This window comes from Cyprinus carpio, unplaced genomic scaffold, assembly GCF_018340385.1.
Source record: "Cyprinus carpio isolate SPL01 unplaced genomic scaffold, ASM1834038v1 S000006701, whole genome shotgun sequence".
Taxonomy (NCBI): Eukaryota; Metazoa; Chordata; class Actinopteri; order Cypriniformes; family Cyprinidae; genus Cyprinus; species Cyprinus carpio.
This window is the reverse complement of record NW_024879310.1, coordinates 1,079,078-1,097,939: the sequence shown is the minus strand read 5'-3', so window position 1 is coordinate 1,097,939 and position 18,862 is coordinate 1,079,078. Positions and strand designations below refer to the sequence as shown.

The 18,862-nt window shown below is 34.0% G+C and overlaps 1 protein-coding gene across 1 annotated transcript; it reads right to left on the bottom strand.

The window, feature by feature from the left end:
• Positions 1 to 1,048: 1,048 nt before the first annotated feature.
• Positions 1,049 to 15,098, bottom strand: LOC109053128 (integrin alpha-E-like). Its single transcript, XM_042755452.1, has 29 exons — positions 14,944 to 15,098; positions 14,563 to 14,665; positions 14,357 to 14,436; positions 14,154 to 14,227; positions 13,340 to 13,451; positions 13,191 to 13,253; positions 13,026 to 13,094; positions 12,767 to 12,888; positions 12,527 to 12,678; positions 9,285 to 9,438; positions 8,852 to 8,996; positions 8,153 to 8,223; positions 7,799 to 7,919; positions 7,459 to 7,589; positions 6,988 to 7,125; positions 6,782 to 6,892; positions 5,170 to 5,286; positions 4,579 to 4,649; positions 4,322 to 4,445; positions 4,141 to 4,227; positions 3,135 to 3,214; positions 2,777 to 2,857; positions 2,592 to 2,667; positions 2,411 to 2,515; positions 2,285 to 2,317; positions 2,107 to 2,187; positions 1,939 to 2,025; positions 1,751 to 1,861; positions 1,049 to 1,471 (listed from the first exon to the last, which is right to left on the bottom strand). The coding sequence occupies exons 1-29, from the start codon at positions 14,969 to 14,971 to the stop codon at positions 1,418 to 1,420; spliced, it is 2,781 nt and encodes a 926-aa protein (XP_042611386.1). The 5' UTR covers positions 14,972 to 15,098; the 3' UTR covers positions 1,049 to 1,417.
• Between the last annotated feature and the right edge of the window lie 3,764 nt (positions 15,099 to 18,862).

The following is an 18,862-nucleotide window of genomic DNA, read 5'->3' as shown; positions in this document are numbered from 1 at the left end:
CTCTTCTGGTCTCCCAACCTGGGCAAGTCAGCTGGTATGTTTATTTGGTTTTATAAAGAGATTGAGAAGTTATCAGCACTGCGAGTCAGCTTGTTAATCATGAACTTGGCCAGGTTGGGAAATCATCTCAAGTTGTCAAATCATGGCAAGTTCAAGCTCAAGCTGCACAATGTTTTGCTACGGTTTCCGGTTTGAATGACATGTTTCCTGGAAATGGTGTGCAAAGGGGTTTGAGATATGTTTTCTCTTGTTTGGTTGCTGTGTGTGTCAAAAATGTCAGCCCCCATCAGCAGCAACGTGTGTATAAACCACGCATTTTAAAGAGACTGCTCGCACAATTTTATTAACATCAACATAAATTCACAAGAGCAAGTATATTGTTTGCACATGTTTATTCACATTAAAGGCAAAATAACTGAAATAATAAGAGCACACGTATAGATCTGGAACTTTTTTAAGTCTGTTTAAATATCATTTAGTAATTGCAATGTCTTCTGGTCCAGATCCTTTCCTTAGGAAGGTGTGCTAGACACTGATTAATAATGTAACAAAAATACTATACATATTTATATATTTTGCTATTGTATTGTGGAGTGACACATGCATACACTTTTCTATACTCCTCTGATTATATAATAGTAAATATTACAATATCATAGCACAACAACAGTGATCAGCAATAGTGATAAGCCTAATACTCACAATAAAAATAATAAGGTCATATAGATCATAACACAGTCTCGGAGGTAAGAAGTGGATTATCCTTCACCTGAAAACGCAAATGTTGGATCACAATAATAAGGAACCACAGTTTCCACAAATCCCTTCACTCGATTGGGATGTTCTCTTTTAATTCTGAATTTCAAGTAATTAAACTGAAACACCACAACAAAATTAATCATTACTAAAAAAACAAACCACCTAAACAAAATTAAAAACATCACACAAATCAAATGATATGTTTGGAATGATATGGGGGTAAGTGATTAATGACAATTTTCATTTTGGGGTGGAGTATCCCTTTAAACACATATTTATACCGATTTCATCAGGCTCCGTAAATTCTTCAAAAAGAAACAAATCATGGCCTTCTCAGCTGCCATAGTTGCAACTCTTGTGTTATCAGAACAGGGTGTTCAACGCACCACCGTTTCTGTTTAAAAAACATTTTGCACCGTTTTGTTGGGGCTGAACACAGCCCAGATAAAACTAACCACGAAAACAGGCTACCTTTTTACATGCAACAAAACTGGTTTACAGATGTGTCTTGCCATAGATGTAATATTCTAAATCACAATATATACAATATAAAATTCAATAAATCCTTAAAAAGCTGCTTCTTAATAGTACATTTTTTTGACGCAAACTTAAGCAAGATATATGGTAATATATGGTCCCTTCTGGGCTTTGCCAGTCTTCAGTTTGGACTCTGTGCTTGGTCCACTTTATGGCGGCGACGGAAAAAGCCACACTGAAAATGAGATCACATAGAGTCAGTGCATGCAGAGATATTTTTGAAATAGCATAGAACCATACAACCTTACAACTTTCACTATTTCTTTGGTATATAGTATGCACAGAATGCAGATTGTAAGCATAAAATACTCAAATGACCAGCTATATTCACCAAAATGTGCAGTACACAATTACATGTTCCTGCAAGGAATACAGTATCCCAAAATGCAATGCACTTGACTTGATCTTCCTTGTAACATCAAATGTGGAGACAGAGAGGAAGTGATTGTTTTACCTTAATGAGAACGATGATGATGATGAAAAGGAGCAGAAATCCTCCTATGGATCCTCCAATGATGGGACCTATAGATGTCGTCACTTGCAGCTTCGTAATTATCACCTCCACCTGCATGGCATGATTAAATCTATCAGTAACTAAATACGTGATGACATGTTTGCATGCCTGAAAGAACTGTCGCTCACCGGAATGGTTCTTGAAGTATGCTTCGCAGCATAGATGCTCTCATCAAAGCTGTATGTTCCTACGGCAGTGATCTTGTCTGATTTTTCCTATTAGTTTGAAAAGAAGTATTGGATAAACAGTTCATTGATGCATATGATTATCAGTATGCCTGAATTATATAACTATACCTGAACATCATGTATCAAAACATTGGCATCAATGATGATTTTCTGCAGCTTTGTCATGTTACATGTGATGATACAGTTTCCCTAAATGCACAAAAATATAAAATATATATATTTATTTAAACGACTTTTATTCAACGTTTTTTGAAAGCATGGTCATTGTTTTAAGGTAATATCTTACCTCCACTTTGGTATTTTTCGGAAAAACACACTCCTAATACAAAATGAGCAATAAATGTTAGTTTGAAAGCTTTCGTGCTGTTTATTGTCACTTTTTATTTCATAAATATTTCATTTCATGTGATACCTCTTGTGGTTTGACGTTAATGATTTCCAAATCCGTTTTGAAGGTGTCCTTTATTATGTTTACAACTACTTTGATTGTAGCACCATACTTATTTTCACCTTCAAACTAAATCAGAATACAGGAGAATATATTTAATGTATGGCATAAATATTTTGTGAGATTAGATTTTTAAATACTGTACCTGAAATATAAACTGCATTTTTTGATTTTCTACTTTTTGCCCCTCTTCAATACGGAGTCTGTTTGGGATGGCTGTGCTGTTGTTGAAAAATAAATAATGATAGTAATAATCATAAATACTGTATGTTTAAATATTACAAAATCAAGAGGTTTCATGTGAAATACTTAAGTTGTTTTTTCACTTACCCAGTTAGCTGGATTGGTAGGGAATGCATCACAGAAAATTCATATATTTTAGTGTCCAGAATTTCAAAGCCAAGATTCTGACTAAAACCAGAGAAAATATTTAAAAAAAATGCACATTTAAAAATAAGAAGCTGAAAATGTATACACTGTAAAAAATTTGTAAATAAAACATATTTAATAAAAAGATTACTGAAGCACATTTTACGAGAAAGTACTTCAAAATTTCACATTTTCACATTAAATGTGTGACGTTTCTCTGTAATTAATTGTGAACTTTACTAGCAATTTCTGAGTAAAAATAGTTTCTTCACCAAATTCTTTTCATTATATAAAAAGTTTGGAAAAGTAGCTCTCATACCTGGTTAGATTAGCAGTAATCCCATAATTCTTCAGCTCAGATTTGGTGTCACTGAGCTGCCATGAGATGAAAAGGTTGGTCTGGAAGATAAAAAATACTTTTCATTAGGGATGTCCCGATGTGCCCCCGATCAGATCCAAGTCATTGAATAATGAGTATCTGCCGATACTGAGTCCTGATCTGATACTTGTATATTCCTACAGGAATGTGTGTTTGGTGCAAAGTTCAAGTACATTATAGTTCTTAAAATCAGAGTTGTGCAGAGGGTAAAATGTGTATATAAATTCACACACTGTAGACATTGGCAGATGTATACAATTATATATAAATGTGGTCACAATTATGAATATGGGACTACTGAAATAAAGATCTTGTATTTTATATGTACAGTAAGCAGAATAATTGCAAAAATGTGGAGGGTAAGTCTAGAAAAAGCATGCAGCGCGGACACAGCGTAGCAGTGTCAGATTGTCAGTGTCAAGTCCCGAATCATGACGCAACCCACGAGCAACGCATTATGACAACAGCATGCTCAGCTAGTCTGACGGCAGATAAAGAAACGTAAAGATGAATAAATAAGTGATTGTTACAAAAGTGCGCATCAAATACATTAAACACAGAAGCTAAAATGTGCATTGGTCCCAATAGAATAGACCTTAAGGTGATGCAACATTTTGAGCAATGTTGCCATCAATGGGCAACCAGGTGAGACACAGGGCCCATGACCGATCTAAAGTATCCAGATAAAAATCTGTTGCCCATTCTCAATGGGAAAGTGCCCAAGCAACATTGGGTTACAAGTCCAACTCTCTAACCATTAGGTCACGACTGCCTAATGGATTGGACTGAGGAGAGGCAATACCGATCAGTTAAAAAAATGCTTGATCGGTCCCAATCCCGATCCTTGAGATCACCTCAGGACATCCCTACTTTTCATTACTGAAAAACATCAGGTGCAAATGACATCGGAATTCTAAAGTTTCAAAGATGTGTGACCGATTCATACCTGTGTGCCACTTTTGAAAATAGGGTGTTGAAGATTACATTGTATTTGATTGTCATTCTTCACAGGACAGGTGGCACCTTCTATTTTCTGTAAATGAGACACCAAACCAGGTTTTCATGTATCTACTAAATGTATCAACAGCAGATGTAATTGGCTTTTGAAGATGAAGTCATGTTTTTACCCTCTGACTGAGTATGCTGGGGAAGGTCAAAGTCAGGGTGGTCATATAGGAAGGGTCTCCAGTGTTTGTAAGATTGATATTGATATTCAAGCTTTGAGTTTCTCCGATAATGATCAAAGTTTCACTGAAATATAAATTATTTTAGTTACAAAAAACACAGAACTATATTTTTACATTTCTTTTAAATAAATGTAGCCGAAAAAGCCCCCATGAGTCCCTTTTAAAATCGAAATGGAGTACATTTCATCTGTACATACCTAATTTTTGAATCAGATAATGTAATACTTGGTTTACAATCTGTAGTCTTACATTCTTTTTCAAAAGAAATCTAAAAATGAAAAAAAAAAAAAGTTAAATGTTATTACAGAAATTTAAAGTCATTTAATGAAACATTTCACAAAAATGGATAATGACTTGATGATGGATAAGATATATAAAAAAAACTTTCATTCAGCAAGGATGCATTGAATTGATAAAAAGTGACAGTAAAGACTTTTATAAAGAATTCTGAAAAAAAGCATCATGGTTTCCACAAATCAGCATATTAGAATGATTTCTGAAGGATCATGTGAAGCTGAAGACTGGAGGAATGATGCTGAAAATTCAGCTTGACATCACAGGAATAAATTCTATTTTTAAAGAGAAAACAGTTATTTTTAAATTGAAATTTTATTTAAAATATTAGTTTTTACTGTATTTTTGATCAAATAAATGCAGCCTTGATGAGCACAAAACACTGCTTTTAAACATTTTAAAAATCTTACCAACCCAAAAATTTTTGAACAGTAATGAGCAAATGGTGAAAGATGATTGAATGTTTGTTATGAATATGCTTAAAAATATTTTACCTCCTGTACAACCTCTGTTAGAGTAAATGCATCAAGAATTCGTACAGGGTCTTCTTTTTGTTGAGCCAGTGCAAAATTCAGCTTGATTTTAATAGGTGAAAAACAGTCAGAACATCCCTGCAAGGAAGACACAGTTCTTCTCAGTCAACATCTTAAAGAAAGAGTCATAGCTGTCAAAGGATTTTTATAATAAATAATTTGCTTTTACATTTATACTGTTAATTTTTCTTACAATTTGTAGTAGTAGTACTAGGTTTAGGTTGTTCCACTTGTAACGTTTTATTTTCTTAAAAACTTGACAAGTGGGTTAGGAAAAAATAACCAAATAGAACCAACCAGGGGGGTTGGGGTGGGAAGTACCAAAACGATGAAAGTGGTTTCTAAGTGTTGATAAAAGGTGTACACTCTACGTCTGGTGTCAAGGTGAAAGTGGTTTCTAAGTGATCTTTCCCGTCAATAGTGAGGCGCTTTTTATTTACATCAGAATCCAAGACAATTTGGTACTTAATAGGAAGTTCAACTTAAAATGACAGAAAGTGAATGTGGTTAAAATAATCATGAGGATTGTTTTGGATCGAAAATACTCACTGAACTGAAAGAGAATACTTACTTTGAAGCTTTTCATTAATCACATTAAAGCATATCTGGTACGTTACGGGTATTTCACTCTAACCTTTTAACAATAAAAAATAATTCCCGAATAAATTTTAAAACCTGTTTTAAAAAAAAAACACAGGAAAATCCCTCAAAAAAAAAAAAAAAAAAATAAAAATAAAAAAGTATAAACATTAAACAACATCTAAAGAAAAGGTTCCCCAAACCATTAATGAAACAGAAGGTACACTGAAATATAATATGCAAAAAGTAAAAAATTGTTTGCCACTTTAATAATATAAAATTTTTTTTTTTTACTCACTCAAAAACATGCACTCCACCTCGACTTCCAACAACAGAGATGGAGGCCTTATTTGATGCTGTAGCAGGCACAACACACACACACACCAAAAAAGACAACAATCATTCAAACAAAAATATGATGAAAAAATTCTCAGAAAAAACAAAAAAAATCAAAAAAACAAAAAAATTTTTAGAAAAAAAAAAAACAACATTTTTGTGTCTATGAAAGAAATGGGGTCATAACTGTCATAAAAAAAAAATCTTTATTTATTTGCATTGTTTTTTGCACATTATGTTTTTTCGGACTTATTTTTGAAAGAATTTATGCTATAATGGGATTTAATTGTTTTTATTATTTTTTATTTCATTTCATTCATTTTATTTAAATAAAATATAAATAATTAATATGAAAAATTGTTATAATAATTCAGATAATGTCCAATTCTCAGACAAATAAATAAATATTACATGTAATATATGTTATATATTACAATAAATATAATACATAAAACATAATGAATATAAAAATAAACTTTAGTCTGTCAAAACATGTAAACACTAAAAACAAATAAAAAATAAAAAGCTCAAATAATAAAAACATAAACCCAAACCCACAAAACAAAACCCAATCCCATAATCCAATCCAAATATAAATGTAAATGCTTCCAGAAGAATCTGCTTCCAGTGGAGCTGAACTTGTTCCCTTGTTCCCAACTTGTTTTTGTCCATCAATATCTCCTATAGAGGCAATGGCCGCGCCAAACCTAGCAAAGGTCTGTTTTGTATCACCCTGCAGCTCCGTGGCCACACTCTCAAACCTGTCCTCCTTTGGCATGATTTAAAAATAACCCCATGAGACACAAATCATGTTAAACCATTGTCCACATATATCCAAGAGCTGAAAGGAGAGTATGATCTTACCTGATTCAATCTGTACACTAGCACTTTGCCTTCTTCCCCACTTTGATGGAAATGTGGAGCTCCAACTAATAGATAATCTGTGTATTGATTTCTATCAATGTCCAAGCTACAAAGAACTGATCCAAAGTAAGATCCAACCTATGACAATTATACATCAGCAAATGCATAAACTGGGGCTTGATTGTGAGCTCCAAATCAATCAGAAGAAAAACAAACAATCCTTTCTAATGTAATAAATGGTTTAAATTAATGTATTTAACATATTAATTTTTTTTATTTCATATTTACTATGAATTCATATAATGCATACCATTTAAAGATTACTCTATTCAATTTGGTGGAAACTGGTCATCCACAAATAACATACAAATAACATAGACTTTCAAACATAAAAAAAAACTTTAAAAAATGTTCAAAAAGCAAACAGTGGGGTGTGTTAATGTAGTGTGTAATAGTATTAACTACAAATACCTGATCTCCCTGGAGCACATACTTTTCAGAGCCACTGAAAATAAATACTCCACCAGTCAAGTTATACCGTGGTGCACCAGATATGTAGAGTGTTTTACTTGGTCTTACTTTAGCAGAAGTGACACTGTAACCTGTGATCAGGAAGGTAATTCAACAAACATGAACCTGAGATGACTTTCAATTATCCAGGTGTACAATATATATGTAAAAAAATCAACTGTTTTCACAACATTTCCTCTAAAGATGTTTCAATTCTCACCCAAATAAATGTGAAACCTCCTCAAAACCCCCTTTAAAAATCAATTTTCTTGGACTTTTTTGGTTTCCAACCATCACTCACCTAAATAGGAAAATTTGGGTCCATTGTTAGAGTCATTCAAGAATTTCACGGTTTTATCAGATTGCAAAATGACTCCACCACTCCAGCCATAGGCTCCAACTGCTCCAAAAAGAAATGAATTCTACACACACACACACACACACACACACACACACACACACACACAAGGCAGTAACAAAACACACACGCACACACACAACACAAAAATACAAAGATTAGTTTCTAAAAAATTAGTATATCAATTAATCATCTTGGGAAAAGTTGGTGCCAACAGCCGCACATTCTTAATAGTGTCTGATACAAAGATTAGTTTCTAAAATAAAAAAGTTATCAGAAACCAAAAATCCTACTTACGTCCTGCATGAGATGGGAGCTGAAGCCAGCTTCAGCGAGCTGGAACTGAAATCCTCCACCTTGCTGACTGTCTGAGACACAAAGTGGTCAGATAATAGCATGAAATTCATTTCACACGATAAAACTCACATTAATATTATACTGCATATTCAGTTACAAAACAGTCATTTCATTGTCCATGCACACCCTTGACAGACTGTCAGTGGGGATATTTCAGTGACTATTTCTGCACGTAACATTGATAAATGAGTAGATGGCAACAAGTGAATTTGTCTTCATGAGTTAGTCATTGTTCATTTACTCTACTGATTCATTAAAACATTCGGAAACTAAACAATTAGCTTTTTATTGAGGAGTTACTGAATCATTCACTTCTTTCAAGTACATAGATTCATTCACAAAAAACCATGCATGTGTTAATTGGAGACACAACACTTGATTCTACTTTTTCTTTGTTTAGAACAATGTCTGCTGGTTCTACATAGAAAGTAACTGGGAATACTGTATTTAAAATGTTATACTCAATATTTACTTATTGTTCACTGAACTGTTAAGTAAAAACAATAACCCTCGGAAATTATCATTATCAGCAAGGCTTAATTTTACAATGGCTGTTTATCAGCTCATACAATCAGATTTTAGCATGGGAACTATCCACAAACCTGCCTTCCACGTAATGTTTGATGAAAACATTCTTACCTTCAATTCCTGTTAAATTTTGTTGCAGTGATGACAGAATGTCATTTAATGCAGCATAATTGGAAACCTTATAAAATTTATCAGGATCCGCTATTTGTGTCATCTCTTTTATTGCTTGAGTATCATTCAGAATACCTTCACCAACCTAAAGATAACATTATGTTATTGCAAGTGTGTGGGTTTTATGATTTATTTTGTTAAACCATAAAAAATCATTAACTATACAATAACAGACTATGAGTAATATAGCAGATATGAGTGTTTTAGTAGGACTGTCAAACCTAGAAGTGTCTTTAAGAACAGATTAAAATAAATTATAGTAATCGGTATACTGTATGTAACTCCAGCATATGATGACCTACTAATAAAAACCTTTAAAATGTGATTTATTATCTAAAATGCTGGTGTAATAATCAGTAAACAGGACACTTACTCCTATGGAATAGCGAGTGACACCTTTCATTTGTGGCATGTTTAAAACATCTGTAAGTTTCATTGGGTCTCCCAAAATCTTCCCATCAGACAATACAATTATTATCTTTTTGGAGTTCTTTTTTGATCCATTCTCAGGGATGAAAATATCTGTGCTGTAAACAACCAATGAAACCAGTGAATCCGTGACATCAACGTATCAATAACAACAAAGCTGCATGCCAATCAAACACTTAATGTGAAAAATGTGTAAAATTTCACTCATATCTGTATAAACTCACAGGACATGATGGATGGCTGAGGCGGTCTTTGTGAGCTTGCCAAGTTGCTGTATTTTTTTGACCTTTAGCAAAGCGCTGGCACTGTCCTTATTTTCTAGCAGTGAGAGCTCGGTCTTGATCTCTTGAACAAACTCAAATACACAAAACACACAAAACAGAGAAAAAATATACAAAACTTATAAAAAAAAAAACAAAATGGCTATAGAAGTGTTTCATAAAATGCTTTAGTTTTTTTTTTTAAAACAAATATAATATACCATTTAAATTGTACTTTAAAACATAATGGCTATAAATGTGTCTCATTTAAATGCTTTAGTTTATACTTGCATCGAAACATGTGTTCCAAACGTCGGACATGACATTGTGCATGAAGTCTTTAGCTCTCTGAAAGTCGTCAGGTGTAATGCTACCCGAGCCGTCCAGCACAAAAGCAATCTCTGTCCCAGGATCTACGAAAGATGATTTTAAACATCATTATAGAAATTATGATTTCTTTATAGGCATTGATCTATGCATATGTAGTATAACACAAGTCTGTATGACATAATAAATGCTGATTTATTTCAAACGCTGAACAAAAATTAGTACCATCCTCCTCCTCTTCTTCATCTGCATTTGTGTCACCATCCAACTGGGTGTCTCTTCTCATCCTCTGCTTAACTTGTGGATATTGGCAGAGATGTAAATTATCAATCAGATTCCTTAAATGAGTCACACTAAGGCAACAGTTCATTTCAATTCCAGATGTGCTCCAATATCTCTGAGGCATATTTTAATGCACAGTGGGGATTTAACTACTCTTATCATTTCAATTCTTATGAAAAGGTTTTTAATGAAGTGAAGCAAGATTTAGTTTTAGAATTCCTATCAAAGATAATCTTAAGAAAAAAAAAACCTTTTACAATTTGTCTTTAATTTGTAGTTTATATCTTTTGTTTTAATTATTATGATAAGAATGGTTTATTTAGCTTTTTCTATTTTCTCTTGCCTCTCACTATGAATATAATCACGGTAGCTGGCAGGACACTAAACTATAAGCAAACTAACCTTCATCGATCCCTTCACCTCGATAATGATTATTGTTGTTGTTGCTGTTAAGTTTTTCGTTGTCAATTTCGTTTGTAACAGCAGACAGAAATCTCGAAGATCTTGTTGGTAGTGGCACATTCACTGTGACAGAAGAACATTTCAAATCTTTGTTATCTTCATTCAGTACTTTAGTAGTTACAATACATATAAATGTTTCACTCAAGTGTTAACTGCACAAACAGGATGCACATTCTGTATTAAGGAATGTTACTGTATTTTAAACTTAAAACACTGTTTACTTCATCTTTGTCTCTTTATTATATTTGTTCTGTTGTTTGTATTTTGTTTCTTTGTTCAAGCAATTAATTGCAAGCTAATAAGGCAATCTTGCATGGTTGCCTAACATCACCTCTGTGATTGCATTAGTTTTCGATAATTCAGTGCAACCTTGACACCTCTGTGATTGCATTCATTTTCGATAATTCAGTGCAACCTTGACAACAATCCCTTACTGAATCCATGTAGTTTATGTCAATTTTTTTCTTTATAATGTTGTCTTATACACCCACCACCACCCCCCCTCTCGACGCCCCTGATGTCACAGCAGTATCTTAAATAAATTCCCTTAAACACTATTCATATTAACATCAAACAAAAATCCCTAAACACTATTTGATACCATTATCTAACATCAACACCTCACTTTTATTAACACTCATAATAATAAAAGCTAATAAGACAAATCGAATAATAAAAGCTAATAAGACAAAGATATTGCTTTTGTAAGTGGACCTATCAAACTGTTTCTTCTTATGAATGACTAATAAAAGCTAATAAGACAAAGATATTGCTTTTGTAAGTGGACCTATCAAACTGTTTCTTCTTATGAATGACTTGACTTGAGGAATGAATCCAACCCCCCTATCTACAAATTACAAATTCCCATAACAAAAAACAATAACGAAACAGAAACAGCTACACAAAAAAAAGACAAAAGATATGGCAGTATGCCTCTGATCACCTGTGGCTTTGTGTCTATAGCCGAATCACAGCCATGATGATATAGAGCCATATCACACTCCTTTAAACCTGTCTAGAGTCTGCTGGTTGTGTTGTGAGTTTTTCGAATTAGATTTTTGAATGGGACCTCTCCAGTGTATAACAGAAAATAATAGCTTTTCTCTGTTATATAGCATAATGTTTGATGAAAACTTTCTTACCTTTAGCTCCAATTAAACTTTGTTCCAGTGAGGACTGAATGTCATCTAATGCGGCATAATTGGAAACTTTGAAAAACTTCTCAGGATCCGCTATTTGTGTCATCTCTTGAATTGCTTCAGGTTCAGACAGAATGCCTTCACCAACCTTAAGATAACATGATGTTACTGCAAGTGTTTGGGTTTTATGATTAATTCTGATAAACCATAATAAAATTAAATAAAATGTAATTTAATGTAATAAAATTAACCACACAGTAACAAACTATGAGTAATAGCTGATATGAATGTTTTAGTTGGACTGGCAAACCTGTCTTCAAGATTAAAATAAATTACAGTAATGTATAATTGTAATTCTAACAGAGGATATACCTTTTAAAAACATTTTAAGTGTGATTTATTATCTAAAATGATGCTGTAATAATAGGTCACTTACTCCTATGGAATAGCGAGTGACACCTTTCATTTGTGGCATGTTCAAAACATCTGTAAGTTTCATTAGGCTCCCCAAAATTTTCCCATCAGACAATACAATTATTATTTTTCTGGAGTTATTTTTTGATCCATCCTCAGGGATGAAAATATCTGTGCTGTAAACAACCAATGAAACCAGTGAAACCATGACATCAACGTATCAATAACAAAAGAGCTGCATGTCAATCAAACACTTAACATGAAAAATGTGTAGTATTTCACATCATAATCTGTAAACTCACAGGACATGATGGATGGCTGAGGCGGTCATTGTGAGCATGCCAAGTTGCTGTATTTCTTTGACCTTCAGCAAAGCTCTGGCATGATTCTTACTGTCTAGCAGTGAGAGCTCGGTCCTGATCTCCAGACCATATTGCACTATCGCAAAATCACACTGAAGAGAAAAGAGAGACAAAGTTTTTTGTACTTAGAAACAAAATGGCCATAGAAGTGTTTCATAAAATGCTTTAGTTTATACTTGCATTGAAACATGTTTTCCAAACATTGGACATGACATTGTAGATGAAGTCTTTAGCTCTCTGAAAGTCATCATGGTCAATACTACCAGAGCCGTCCAGCACAAAAGCAATCTCTGTCCCAGCATCTACAAAAGATGTATAGAAATTATATCTTAAATAGCTTTTTTTTTTGGTATCTGTTGTACAACACCATCAGCATGGCATAATGAAGTATAATGTTATTTTTTATTTATAATATTTATTTTAAAGTCTAAACAAGTACCATCATAATCCTTATCTTTATCTTTTGTGTCACTGTGTGACTGGGCATCTCTTCTCATTCTCCGTTGATCTTAGATATTGATAGAAATGTAAATTAGCAATCAGATTCTTTAAAAGAGTCAAACTAAGATAACAGTTTATTTCATTTTCTCTCAGATGGGCTCACCTTGACCAATCCATCGAGCTTGATAATGATTGTTGTTGTTGTTGTTGTTGTTGTTGTTGTTGACTGAGATGAAAGAGATTTTGAAAAGTAAGGGTTAGGATTTTATCTGTTTGAATCTGAAATACTATTATTAAATCATCCATTCTTACCTAATGCAACAGGATTAAATTTTTTAATGAATTTTCCAGTGGAGTCCACTAGTTTGCAATCTCCGTTCAAATCCTCAGTTGCTGACTGCTTTACACGAATTTGATTACACATCATAAGAAAAAAATAAATAAAATACACATATCTAAATATTTCATTTTTGTCTTTCACAAAAGTCATTCCCTTTCATTTTCATTTCCGTATCTTTTCATTCTAACAAAACGAACAAAGTTGACCTATTTTATTTAATGTCCTATTTAAATGATAACATATTTCAAATCACAAATAAAAAATACAAAATGAGCCTAAACTAAGAGTATACTGTTTTCACTGAGGAAGTGCTGTCCCTATGGTTTTGAGTGACATCACAGTTGACTCACAATGCTGCTGACTTCCTCCTGATAGTCACATCATCCTGAACAATTACCCAATGTCCCAATAAATAAAGCAAATACAACTCCCCGGAAATATCTGTGGTACTGTCCAGACACTTCTAGTCCAATTTTACTTTTCACAAACTATTTTCCCAACATTTTCTAGCTCTCTTAAAGACTATTTCCTGTTCTCTGAAGGAGAACTGATACATCTCTGTCTGTCACGTATGTAAAGGGGAAACCACACTGTGGTTTTACTGTGAAAATGCTATGTGACAGACTCAAAGCCTTGTGCAAACTCAAACTATCTGATTATAAACAGTTTACTTCTTGTTTGGTTTAGCTTTCAAAAGCTCAACCTTTTGTAAGTGAAATCAGGTTAAGTATAAAACAATTGACGGCCATATCTAACATCCCTGTATTTAAGGATCTTTATACATACCATAACATGTTGTTCCTCTCCTGATGTCAGACTAGATACTGATGCTACTGGTCTCAGGCCTTTAGGTTTTTTATCTTCAAAAGAGATATTGATGTAATAAGACTTTTAGAGTGAAAAAAGTAATTGTGTAAATCAGTGAGAACATTATTGTGAAATTAACAAAGTAAAAAATCTTTATTATGAAAAGACAAAGACGAACTTACCATCAGAATTTACTTCAACGCATTCATTCTCTAGAGTGCATCTAAACAATTTTCCAAGTTTTGGTGAAGGAACAAAAACTCTAGAATAGAACAAATTCAGACAATGTCAATAAATGTTCTTTATAATGATCTTATAAAAAAAAAATGTAAATAATACATAATACAAATATATCTAGAATGATCTAAAACTCTTATAAATGACCAACCCATCTGTTGATTGAATAATGGTTTGACCAAAGAGTGGATCGCCATTTGTGAAATTCTTCACGGGAGATTTTTTAATGTTGAACCCGGTCACACTGTATATCACTAAAAAATAAATAAATAAATAAATAAATAAATAAATAAATAAATAAATAAATAAATAAATAACAACAACAACAACAACAAAAAAAAAAAATTAGACCACATACTTTTATTTCATAGTGACAAAGTAATATGATCAATTATTTTTTAATAATCTTGTTTCTACTTTTGCCCAGACATGTTCAGATTCAGATAAATAAGAGTTTAAAACATGCCCAAACTCAAATAATTGTTATCTTTAATTAGAAACATTAATATCAACAGAGTAAATAATTACATACCAATTGTAAATAGCAGTCCTCTGTACATTTTGTGAATTTGATGAACTCCACGCTTTAAAAAAACATCAGCACAGTGAGACAGAAAGCAGCTCGTTGTGGTCTTGAAAAAGTAGAACAGCACACAGTTGCTGCTGACTGTTAAACCCGCCCCCTCCACACACTTCAAACATAACACCTTTTCTCTACAGTGAAGCTGAATTTAAAATTATTGTCTTATTATGCAAAATGTTACAAGTATTTTTATTGTTTAAGCTGTGTAATCTTTAAAATAATGTTAAATACACACGTTTACCAGCGCCGTCAGAACATAACTAGAAACTAGATGCTTGGGCAGGATCAAAACAAGTGTTAGCAAGGCAGTGACAGAAGTCTAACTTGTCTGTATAGGAATGCAGTTACAGTTAATAAAGATCTTATGTCACTGACAGTCACACTGACTAGAAAAAGTCAAAATTAAAAGGTGAAAAGTCAGTGTTCCGTTTTTAAAGTGGTTATTAATTACATTGTCCTCTCAAAGGAAACTCTGTGGTTGACTGGTTCTCATGGTGTGGTTCTCATAGAGATCTGAAAATAAATTAATTTATGAAGGCTATTGGCTAGACATATTTTGACTGCTATGTAGTTTGTTTTTAAACAAAACAATCTATTGTCTATTTAGAAAATTGACCACTGAACAAATGACCCTTTTATTTAACAAATCTGCCAATCATAGTAAAATGAGTGAGACGTCCATTAATTATTATCACTGGCATACTACAGGTACACACTTGTTTTGCAAAAGAGCTTGTCTTTTTATGCTGACTTTGTCACAGGATGTGGTGAACACAGAAACCTGCATCTCTTAACTGAACAGAAACCATGAATCAACCCTCAGCCCTCATTTTTCAAATAGACTTCAAATCATTTATTTATCACCTGTCTCTCTTGAATACTTGATTCTGGTAAAGAAAGCTGATATAACAATCTGACAGCACTCTCACTAACCACTAACTATTTAACTCACCCTGCCTGTCTTTGCATGTTTTACAATAGACTGCCATAAGACGCCCCTTAATGCAACCACAAGACATTTCATACCATACTGCACTTAAAGGGAAAGTTCACTCAAAAGTGAAAATTACCCCATGATTTACACACCGTCAAGCCATCCTAGGTGTATATGACTTTCTTCTTTCAGACAAATACAATCTGAGTTATATTAAAAAATGTCCTGGCTCTTCCAAGCTTTATAATGGCAGTGAATAGGGATCGAGATTTTGAAGCCCAAAAAAGTGCATATGTCCATCATAAAAAGTACTGCACACGGCTCCGGAGGGTTAATAAAAGCCTCCCGAAGCGAAGAAATATACATATTTGCAACTTTACCAACAGAAGCTAGATACCAATCTCTATTAAACAAAAAATTCAAAGCATATCATTGCATTGCTTTTTGCAATGTTAGGATAAAGTACAGCAAACTTCAGCTAGTTGTATACATTGATTTAAGTTCTTGAAATACTTCATGGCATTTTGTGGAATAGAATAGGCAACTAATTTGATGTTAACCAAATAAATTTATTAACAAATGTTCATAAGTGTGCTTGTTTTGATATTATTATATACATTACTGTTCTTAGGTTTTGTATTTGTAAGGTTCTTTGTTCGTGTTCACCTACTGCATTTATATGATTAAAAATAGAACATTAATATTGTGAAATAATTTTACAATTTAAAACAACTGATTTTTTATTTTTTCCGTGATGTCAGATCTTGACTCTCAGTGTCACGTGATCCTTTAGAATTCATTCTAATATGCTGATTTGCTGCTCAAGAAACATTTCTGATTATCATAGTTGAAAAAGGTTGTACTGCTTTATGAAGTGTGGAAACCATTATATACGACAGGATTCTTTGATGAATAGAAAGTTCAAAAGAACAGCATTTATTTGAAATTGAAATCTTTTGTAACATTATGTCTTTACTGTAATTTTATATACAGGTGCATCTCAATAAATGAAAATGTAGTGGAAAAGTTCATTTATTTTATTGTGAAACTCGTGTATTAAATAAATTCAATGCACACAGACTAAAGTCTTTGGTTCTTTTAATTGTGATGATTTTGGCCCACATTTAACAAAAACCCACCAATTCACTATCTCAACCAATTAGAATATGGTGACATGCCAATCAGCTAATGAATTCAAAACACCTGCAAAGGTTTCCTGAGCCTTCAAAATGGTCTCTCAGTTTGGTTCACTAGGCTACACAATCATGGGGAAGACTGCTGATCTGACAATTGTCCAGAAGACAATCATTGACACCATTCACAAGGAGGGTAAGCCACAAACATTCATTGCTAAAGAAGCTGGCTATTCACAGAGTGCTGTATCCAAGCATGTTAACAGAAAATTGAGGGAAAGGAAGAAGTGTGGAAGAAAAAGATGCACAACCAACCGAGAGAACCACAGCCTTATGAGGATTGTCAAGCAAAATTGATTCAAAAATCTGAATGAACTTCACAAGGAATGGACTGAGGCTGGGGTCACGGCATCAAGAGCCACCACACACAGACGTGTCAAGGAATTTGGCTACAGTTGTCTTATTCCTCTTGTTAAGCCACTCCTGAAACACAGACAACATCAGAGGCGTCTTACCTGGGCTAAGGAGAAGAAGAACTGGACTGTCGCCCAGTGGTCCAAAGTCCTCTTTTCAGATGAGAGCAAGTTTTGTATTTAATTTGGAAACCAAGGTCCTAGAGTCTGTAGGAAGGGTGGAGAAGCTCATAGCCCAAGTTGCTTGAAGTCCAGTGTTAAGTTTCCACAGTCTGTGATGGTTTGGGGTCCAATGTCATCTGCTGGTGTTGGTCCATTGTGTTTTTTGATAACCAAAGTCACTGCACCCGTTTACCAAGAAATTTTGGAGCACTTCATGCTTCCTTCTGCTGACCAGCTTTTTGAAGATGCTGATTTCATTTTCCAGCAGGATTTGGCACCTGCTCACACTGCCAAAAAGCACTAAAAGTTGGTTAAATGACCATGGTGTTGGTGTGCTTGACTGGCCAGCAAACTCACCAGACCTGAACCCCAGAGAGAATCTATGAGGTATTGTCAAGAGGAAAATGAGAAACAGGTATGCCAGGTATGTTTACACATACGAGGAAATTGTTTTCGTGACAGAAGCTCCGCAGTGCAACAGAATGACGGCGACACAACAAAAAACACATAATAAAAGAATAAAAAATACGTAGGTAAGGAATGACAGTATACAAATTGACAATTGTATGTGCAGGTATATTACAATAGGCAAATATGTATGTACAGGTATATTATGTGCAAAAATTTAAGTGTACACTAAGTATGTGTGTTAGATAAATAAGTGTATGTGTATATAAATATAAATAGTGTTGTGTGTTCCACAGTTATTATCAAGTGTTCATTAGATGGATTGCCTGGGGGAAGAAACTGTTCCTGTGTCTGGCCATTCTGGTGCTCAGGGCTCTGTAGTGTCGACCAGATGGCAACAGTTCAAAGAGGGAGTGTGCTGCATGTGAGGGGTCCAGAGTGATTTTGCCAGCCCTTTTGCTCACTCTGGATAAGTACAGTTCTTGAATAGAAGGGAGGGTTGTACTGATGATTCGCTCAGCAGTCCGGACTACCCTCTGTAGTCTTCTGAGGTCAGATTTAGAAGCTGAGCTGAACCAGACAGTTACTGAAGTGCAGAGAATGGATTCAATGATGGCAGAGTAGAACTGTTTCAGCAGCTTCTGTGGCAGGTTAAACTTCCTCAGCTGACGAAGGAAGTACAAACTCTGCTGGGCCTTTTTCACAATGGAGTCAATGTGAATGTCCCTATTCAGGTCATGAGACATTGTGGTGCCCAGGAACCTGAATGACTCCACTGCAGTCACAGTGCTGTTCATGATGGTGAGTGGGGGGAGAGC

What these genes read in the sequence shown, in the direction of transcription:
- LOC109053128 (XM_042755452.1), bottom strand. Translation starts at nt 14,971, where the DNA reads ATGTACAGAGGACTGCTATTTACAATTG. An exon ending in TCAGCCATCCATCATGTCCT is followed by an intron (nt 9,439 to 12,526) that starts GTGAGTTTACAG and finishes GGTTGTTTACAG; the next exon opens with CACAGATATTTTCATCCCTG. An exon ending in TTTTGATACATGATGTTCAG is followed by an intron (nt 2,026 to 2,106) that starts GTATAGTTATAT and finishes TCAAACTAATAG; the next exon opens with GAAAAATCAGACAAGATCAC.